General features: G+C 36.6%; 1 protein-coding gene across 3 annotated transcripts in view; it reads right to left on the bottom strand.

Annotated features, from left to right (window-relative positions):
* Positions 1 to 280: 280 nt before the first annotated feature.
* LOC119655212 (solute carrier family 12 member 4) overlaps positions 281 to 9142 on the bottom strand; it is a 497211-nt gene continuing 488349 nt past the window's right edge. For all 3 annotated transcript variants that reach the window (XM_038060988.1, XM_038060986.1, XM_038060989.1), the window contains 4 exons: positions 8269 to 8391; positions 7967 to 8187; positions 7634 to 7773; positions 281 to 2182 (listed from right to left, as the gene is read on the bottom strand). In XM_038060988.1, coding sequence (XP_037916916.1) covers positions 2091 to 2182; positions 7634 to 7773; positions 7967 to 8187; positions 8269 to 8391 — 576 coding nt within the window. In that variant the 3' untranslated portion in view covers positions 281 to 2090. The remainder of the gene's footprint in view (positions 2183 to 7633; positions 7774 to 7966; positions 8188 to 8268; positions 8392 to 9142) is intronic.

Below are 9142 nucleotides of genomic sequence, written 5' to 3'. Positions count from 1 at the left end.
TTCAATGAAGCCTGAAATGCTTATTTCAGGTTTATCTTTTCACAAGCCGATTCCATTTATATTATGCAATATAAACAGTAAGAAAGTGATATTTTTGAGCATTTTTTGACAGTGGGCTAGCCATTCAGTCATTATTTGCTTATGGCGCTTTAGTAGTTTGCGACGGTATAATTTATACTAGTTGAACGGATAAAACAGGAAGAAGCTTGAAACAACAAACAATATGTAGGTAAATAAAAGGAGACAAAAAACCAATAATTGGAAAAGAAAAACAAAAGTATTTTAAATTGATAAACTTTTCTAGTCTTTATTCAAAATAAATCATTCATATACTAACGATAATGAATGCTTTTCGACTTTCATAATTTTAGATAATTAAATTTTTATTTTTAACAAAAAGAAAATAACAAAGTAAATATCCAATCGCATTTACAGCTCTAATTAACCTAAAATTGGTTTAACGAAACCTAATATATGTTCCTCCTCTTCTTTTCGCTTCTGTACAATATTAGTCAAGTTTGTTTATGCACTTATGTTCGCTATATAATACAACATTTTTTTAAAACTTATTCAACGCATCCTGCAGGTTATTGTTCGTTAATAACTGATTTTCCTTTAAAATAAGAAAACGGCACGAATATATTTATTATATTCATACGAACAAATGCTCGTATAATGAGTTATTCTTATACTTTGCAATGAAGGTTGAATTTATTTTTTTTCCAATTAACACTTTTATATAGAAATTGTATTCTGTTCTTTCCATTTAAAACTAGTGGTTCTCGAAAATATGACGATTGATATAATGTAGTTTTATATATGTATGTGTATATCTAAATCTTATATCGTTTCAGTAAAAAATATATGAACAATTAACAGATGGAATTTACATGTACTAATTGTAATTAAAAAATAGAAAGTTGCATTTTTATTTTATGATGGAAAACACAATTTAAAAAAATAAAATTTATTTTAGGTTAATTAGGTTGAATATGTTCCTGTTTGAATCTCCTGATTGTAATTTTTTTTCAGTGAAGTTTTCATGCTTTCGTAAAATGAATAATTATAATTTTTTACGGTTTCAGCATTTATCATATTTTCTTTGTTATTTCAGAAATATTTTGTCAGACCGGTTTTTTTTGTAATTCTCATTCTCATAAAATAGTTCTTTAGATTTCCACTCATTTTCTAATGTTTTCAATCACTTTATCTCTTTATATCGTCATCCCGTCTTGTTTTTAAATGAAAAAAAATATATATATTGAAAATCAAAATATTGCATGGCATGGAACAAGTGTACGAAATAAAACTTAATAATTATATCTCCTAGTCAAAAAAATAAAATGCAATGTGGCAGGAAGGAAATTGCTTCCTTCTAAAAATACAAAGCTGTTATAAAAATAGAGAATAATATACAAATTTACGCTTAATATAATAACGAGTGAGAAATAGATTCTCTTTTGTTTCGATTTATAATTTTTTTAAGTTAAAGTCAATATTTTAAACAGAATATATCTAGCAGAACGATCATTATTTATGCTACTTAAAAAAGAAATTATCATACGCAATGTGATTCTTCGTAACTTTTTGTTTTGTTTCAAGGAAATTTTTTTGACTAAACTTAAAAATTAGAGTAACATTTTCAGCTGATAGAGTTCATAATTATTACACACACCTCGTGATTTTATCATTCTATGCATGCAAGTTTTATTTTGAATCTATTTGGCATTAAGTGTTCTTTGTTCTTTTTTCAAGTTTTGTATATTTAAAATTACATACATATATTTTCTGCATAAACATTAAAAATTGCATTTATTCAGTTTTCTTTTTTCCGCTGTTTTAAAAATTATCTTTTTTATTTTCAGATACGAATATGATGATAGTTCGTGGATTGATCAAGGCATAGTATTGCGCTTTGTTGTATTGTTGTTGATGTTGTTGTTGTCGTCAAATAGAGATGTTTTTGTTGTTGTAAATTTCATTTTCCGATGAGAATGATGAATTTTTATTATATTTTTTACTACTCGTCGAAATTGTTCGTAAAATTTGCTGTTCATCGTATTCGCTGATGATGAGGGTTTGCGTAATGCTTAAGAGTAAATAGTGATGACCTCGCGTCCACCACCACGTACCATTAGAACTCGTTCTAGACCTTCGGTAAGTACTTCTAAGAATTCCATGTCTGATTTTGACAAAGGAGGGTGAGTTCTTTTGGTTAAGGAAAATTTATTTTTTTTTGATTTTCGTTTTATTTTGATTTTATTTATTAAATAATTAATTAAATTAAATGTTTTCCCTTTTAGATATGTATTAGGCCATCTCTTATCAGAGTAAGTAGTAGAACCAGGACAGCATGGAAAATGGTGGACAGGAAACTTGACCAACTAAAACTTAATAATGCTGCTGGCTTCTTCAATATCCTAAGCAACTTATCAGCAGGAAGTACAAAAAAGTTCAGAGTGAAATTATGCGGTGTTTCCAACGATTAATTAATTGAAGTAATAAAAACTTGTTGTTTCTTTTCCGTTGGTGTAGGTATTTTATTCTTGCAAATACCGATATTTCGGGACAACTTGTTTGCACTGATGAAGGGAACAAGTGGTTCCCGAAATATCGGTATTTGCAAGAATAAAATACCCACACCAACGGAAAAGAAACAACAAGTTTTTATTACTTCAATTCACAAAAAAGTTAGCCGTTTTCCTCGCTGTGAAATTGTAGTACCTGAGCAGGCAGGATGAGAGAGGAGGGGGAGGGGGTTACTAACTCCGGATTTTCAGAGACCTGGAATAGAAATTTGAATGAAATAAAAAGAAAATAGCCTCCACCCCGGATTTTACGCATCATTTTCACCATAGTTATAAAGTGTGCGAACTTTTCCCAGAATATATTGTTACAACTCTATTCTGTCAGAGTAGGGCGATTCTATAACTGGAAATTCTTTAGAAAAGTTTCGATCAATCTGTATACGTGGGTATTCCCGATATATTAAATAAACGTTGCACCACAGTGAAAGATTCTTCTGCCTGGAAATTGTTTATTTCAACACTAGAAAGAGGCACTGGATTCTGCGTTGCACCTTGCGAGTTATAAATATTTTGAGTTATTTTCAAATTGGCCCAGCCTGACATAGCTTGAGAGCTTTCGGTCAGATATCAAGACATCCTTCGCAGTTCGGTCTGCTGAGCACTCGAGTAAGAAGGTAGATGGTCTTCATTGCTCCTCTTTATTGATGACATCAGTTTGGAAAGCATAGATAGGAGGAACCTGTTGTTATTACGTCAATCGAGCCTAATGATTAGGGTTTATCAGCAGCTCCTTAAGTCTTGCGGTAATGGAGACGAAGATGTTGTGTTGGACTAGTGGCGTGACACGGTTTGATCACATCCGAAATGAGGGTATCCGCGATCGTTATGGGGTTGCATCGATTGTGGAAAAATTGCGAGAAAGGCATCTTCGATGGTATGGTGACGTAATTCGTTCTAACGAGAATTCACTTGCCAAGATCGGTCTGAATATCGAAGCCGAGGGTAAACGACTAAAAGCCAGGCCGAAACAATGGTGGTTTAATACGCTGGATGGGGATTTAAAGGCCTCGAGATTGCATCCAGATCAGGCATTTGATCACGATGAGCCGACCCCGTTTGTGAACGGGACAAAGGCTGAAGAAAATGAAAAGAAGTTTGGGACAACAACGTTGTTAGTATTATTTGATTAACAAGATGAAGACCAATTGTCCCGTTTTCAAGTTCCACCAATTAAAAAATATTACGTTGCTTTGGAAGTTCATGCCTAGCAAGATTTGGTGAAATCTATGAAAATTCTTACGTGAACTGAAAATTAGATTCGAAGGGGGAGAAAATCTGATCCTGGGGTGAAAGTTAAATGGTTTCCCCGAAGTAGCAAAATCAATTCAATCTTACTCAACGACCCTCCTTTTATCTTATTAAAACGAAGCTCCAACAAGTCTGCTTATGTCGACTTTTCCAATGTTTTAGGTGCACTCTACACTGGTTATTCTGCTAGGACTTTTCGCTCCTATTTGGTGTCCACTAGCAACTCTGATCTTCTACGAAATCTAGACAGACGCAACGTAACGAGGGCAAATTTTTTTAAAAGTTTTCTAACTAGGACCCATCGAAGCTGTATTGAGCTCGCTTTCAGTTAACTTGATTCGAGTCCCACCGATAAATCTTCCGGCTGGCCTAGCCATGGAAGACGAACTGATGCATGTTCATTTGGGGGCTACCTGTTTTTACCAGGACTAATAAGGATGGTGGGTCGACTCGTTTAAAGCGTTTTTGTGACAAATCCCACCCACATATATCCCTAGCTATAGTTTCGCATCAGCATATTGAAGTCATCACGAATTAAGTTGATGGAAGCGACAGATGAGCTGGTAAGAGTACTACATACATTCATGGGCTCCAGTTGATAGGGCAGACTTGCGGGAGTGACATTGCATTATGCAAGTCTTTTTGACGAATTGACAATAACCCGAAGGAGGAACTTGAGCATAGTATTACTAGGTAGCGCCTACTTTGGTTTCATGTTTAAACTAAACGCTTCATAATAGTATGTAGTCCTAATCTGACTATATAATGTTCAATATCGGGCGAGAACCGCTTTTGCTAGTATCCTTCCAATAGGGTCGAAAGAAGAAAATCAGTACCTGGGATAAAAGCTAAGGGGTCCCCCTGAAATCGGATAACCAACCCAACTTGCTAAAGTTGTTTTATTCCATCCTCACCCGCGAGACAACTACAGGCTCGAGGGAAATCACTCTCCTTCTCCTCCCCGCACTGACTGTACTTCAATTTCATCACACTTAATGCCGTGTAAGCGACAAGCGTACAGCAACTTTACAGCATAAAGATGAACACAAATAACTATGAGCAAGGTTTCGAACCAAGACCAAGGAAGTCGAAAGGCCGAAGCTCTACCAAGTCGACCCACGAATCCTAGAGCATCTGGGAGATCTAATTACTTTTTAGTCAAAATTATTTTGATAAAACGGAGGCGAGGATGGGAACGAAGACGTTTTGGTATTGACGGAGGTTGCAGAAAAAAAAATTCAAAAAAATTGCAGATAGAAGAATTTTCCAAGTCGTGTTGGATTTTTTTCCGATAGTAGTGTCAGAGGACGCAAGCCACCTTCCATTACGGTAAAACGATTCATAGGAGAGCGATATATCGAAATTTAATGTTTGCAATATTCTGAATAATAATTGGTAGATTTCCAATGGAAGGAAAGTTAGGGTAATTCGGACCAATGCAATATTCGGGTTAGAAATAGGTGGAGTCGTCGGAATGAAATCTGCAGGGAGCAAGGCTCTGATGCCGGATCCAGATTTACTTGAAAACATCAAAGGCATTTTTTAAGGCTCTGACTTCATTGAAGTTTAAGAGTAAGACGCAGTCATAGGAGCGCAGTGCAAAGGCTTTTAGTATTTGGAAGTTTTACCAACAAGTCAGCAGGATGAAACCTTATGCACCTCGATGCTCATCCTGCCGAGACAATGATTTCTGACAGAATGGGCATATTGGAGCGATGGGTTGAGTATTTTGATGAACTGCTCAACAACTAAAATATCGGCGAGTTGGAGGTCCCGCCAACTGAACACGACGGACAAATACTGCCACCACCAAGTATAGAAGAAACAGTCCGTGCAATTCATCGGCTTAAAAATCAGAAATCGCCAGGAGTCGATGGAATTACAGCCGCATTGGTTTAATATGGAGGTGACCAATTACACCAAGTGGTTCATGAACTTGTGCTCAAGGTGTGGGATAGCGAATCAATGCCTGACGACTGACAACAAGGCATTATCTGTCTCATACATAAAAAGGGAGATATCACACAGTGCAGCCATTATAGAGGTATCACGTTGCTGAGTACCATCTATAAGATATTCTCCACTATCTTGCTAGGTCGGATAGCCCCATACGCCTAGAACAACATTGGCCCATACCAAAGAGGCTTCACTCCAGGCAAATTAGCACCAGATCAGATTTTCTTTCTGCGGCAAGCGATGGAAAAACTGTTGGAATATGGTCATCAGTTGTACCATATTTTCATCGACTTCAAAGCCGCCTATGACAGCATTGCCAAACTGTACGCGGCGATGAGAGAAATTGGAATCCCAAAGAAATTGATAAGACTGACTAGGCTGACCCTGACCAACGTACGAGGCCAGATAAAAGCAGCAGGATCACTTTCGAGACCATTCGACATCAACAACGGTCTACGTCTATCATACGTCTTCTTTAACCTGGCCTTCGGGGAAGTGATCCGTGATGCTGAGGTAAATGCAAGAGGTACGATGCTCTTTAAGTCCACCCAACTACTGGCCTATGCTGACGATATAGACATCATGAGAAGAACGATCCGAGGCATACAAACTGTCTTCATCCAGATCGAGCAGGCGGCGATCGGCGCGAGATCTTGTGCTGCACATCAATGAAGGCAAGGTAAAGTATATAGTGGCAACGTTAGCACTAAAAACCAACCAACCAACAACATCAAACCGCACTGGTCAAACGGGAAGAATAAAGATAGGAGACTACAACTTTGAAATCGTTGATAATTTCTCCTATCTAGGGTCGAAAATCACAACCGATAACAGCTACGATGAGGAAATCCGCGCATGGTTGTTGTCAACCAACAGAGCCTATTTCAGCTTATAAAAACTGTTCCGCTCGAAACGTCTCACCACATAGGGTCAAAGCTCTTACTGTACAAGACAATGATCTTGCCAGTCCTCATGTATTCCTCAGAGACTTGGGTTCTTAGCAAGAAAAATTGGGAAATCTTGGCTGCGTTCGAGAAAATAATCCTCCGAAGAATTTTTGGCCTCTTACATGAGGACGGACGATTCCGTAGCCTACATAACGACGAAATCTGTGAGCGAGACCATCACCGTCCGGTTGTGGATAAAATCCGGCTCAATAGGTTACGGTGGGCGGGTCACTTAATCCGTGTGGATGAGGATGATCCAGCCCAGAAAGTCTATAAGGGCAATATCTATGGTAGATGGAACGATGGCGTAGGTCAGGACGCCAGACAGCTTTTAGTGATATCGAATTCGTGGACATCGGCGTAAAACTGAGATGTCTGGAGTTCCTTATTAAGGCAGGCCTAGACCGGATACCGGCTCTTACGTCGTTGATGATGATGATGAGATCATTAGCTTAATTGGGGGAGCGTTGTACTAAAATTTAAAAATTTTTAACTTAAGCTTTCATTCTTTCTTCAAAAAATCTTTCCAACAATTTCCAGATTTGTTTCGGTCCACCCAAATCTATTTCCAAAATATTTTACTCTAAGGTAGTTCATAAAGGCTCAAATACACAAAAGATTAAGCAATTGGGCGGCCCCCAGAATGTGTATTTGTATCTTTCTTTTCTACCAACTTATATAGAAGTCGAAAAAATTTGGTATCTTTACTACTACTACATGATTTGATCCTTCCACACTGTCAGGAGATACCATCACGGTAATCAACCCCTACACAATAAGTTTCACGGTCTATTTTTTAAGTCATGAGAGAATGCGAAGTCTTTCCCACCTCCATACTGGTAGTTAAATGCTGAAAAAAATATTAAACAATTTTGCATTTTACAAAAAGGATACAATTGCTTTCGCGATCTATTCTCGTGTCTTTCGGTGGGCCGGGTAAATTTAAGATTACCAACTGTGCATCATGCGATTTATTTACAATAACTTCGTTAAGTTTCACAGCCGTGTGCATTCTTCGTACATTGCTTTCGTCACTGAAAATAGATAGAAAAAAGGATTCGGGATTATTTCATGAACGGAGCAGGAATAACTGTATTTTTTTTTAAGGATATCTACAGACATTTTATTTTTTTATACAATATATACAATAATTAAAATTAGGTTCAGTAAGGGTGATTTTCACTGCAAGAACCAAATATAGAGAAAATGGGGTCAGGAAATACTCACGGCTTAATATTTGGTTTAGATTTCTCATTGCCACTATCTGTAGCAGCTTCCGATTTTTCCTTCTCATCTTCGTCCTGTCCCTTCTCCTTTTCCTTTTCGGAACTTTGATTATTAGTTTGATTTACAGGTTCCGGCGTTGTACTATGATTGGGAGATAATTCTCCATTCGGTTTCTCACTATTCTCATTTCCGTCTTCTGTATTATTCTCCAAGGATGTTTCCTGCATAAATCGATAATAAATAATTGGCAGAAACCGGAAGAATTTTCCTAAAAGTTCGAAAAATAAGTCAAAAAACTTTACCTTCTCCTGGCTGTCTCCATCTACTGATTGATTGAATATATCTGAAGTTTGTTCGGCGAAACGTACTTTAGTAGCAGTTTTCGTAGAGTCAGATGCATGATGATGATCAACAATGGCTTGAACCTAAGAAAAAAGAAGAAAAACAAGAAATTACTAAGTCAGTTCGCAAAAACTTCTTATAAAACTTCTCAGATCACTATCAAACTAAAGGAATAAAGAAAGTGAAAAAAATAAAACAAAAAGGGATGCAATTCAGAAAAGTTGGTGTCATATATTCAGCGGGCAACATCGATTAGATAAGCTTGGGAGTAAACAAAAAGAACAAATGGAATCAGTTACGTTTTTCAGTATTTTTGAAACAAATTTCATCTTTCTAAACATTGAAATTAATTGTTGAACATGGAAAGAAAGTTGACTAGGCGAATTTTGTAGGACTGAATTTATTGCTTTTCCTGATTGAGTTTCTATCAACTTTCTTAGCTGCTGACTATCGATAATCATTAACACTGAACACTTATCTAAAAACAGAAGTTCACTAAAAAGTTGATTGAGATGGGCTAACTGAAAATTTAATTGAAATTAGAAGGCATGCATGAGTGGCTAATGGGGCAGTTCACATGGAGCGGAAGGCCAAGAAAAATTTTCGGTTGCGAATCGGTTATTTTGACAAGAATGTTTTACCAGTACATGGCATACATAGATAGTTGTATCTTTTTTTCAGGGCGAGGTATTGTATGCTGTACATCAGTGTCAAATTAGCTGAAATTCTACATAATTGAAACTTGTGTGAGAGATATTTGTCAGAAGTCGACTGAAATTGATTGAAATTACTGAAAAAAAAAATATTTTGATAATGAAACAGTGCCTAGACCTA

The sequence above is a fragment of the Hermetia illucens genome, chromosome 4, assembly GCF_905115235.1.
Source record: "Hermetia illucens chromosome 4, iHerIll2.2.curated.20191125, whole genome shotgun sequence".
NCBI lineage: Eukaryota > Metazoa > Arthropoda > Insecta > Diptera > Stratiomyidae > Hermetia > Hermetia illucens.
This window is presented reverse-complemented; position numbering and strand designations above follow the sequence as displayed.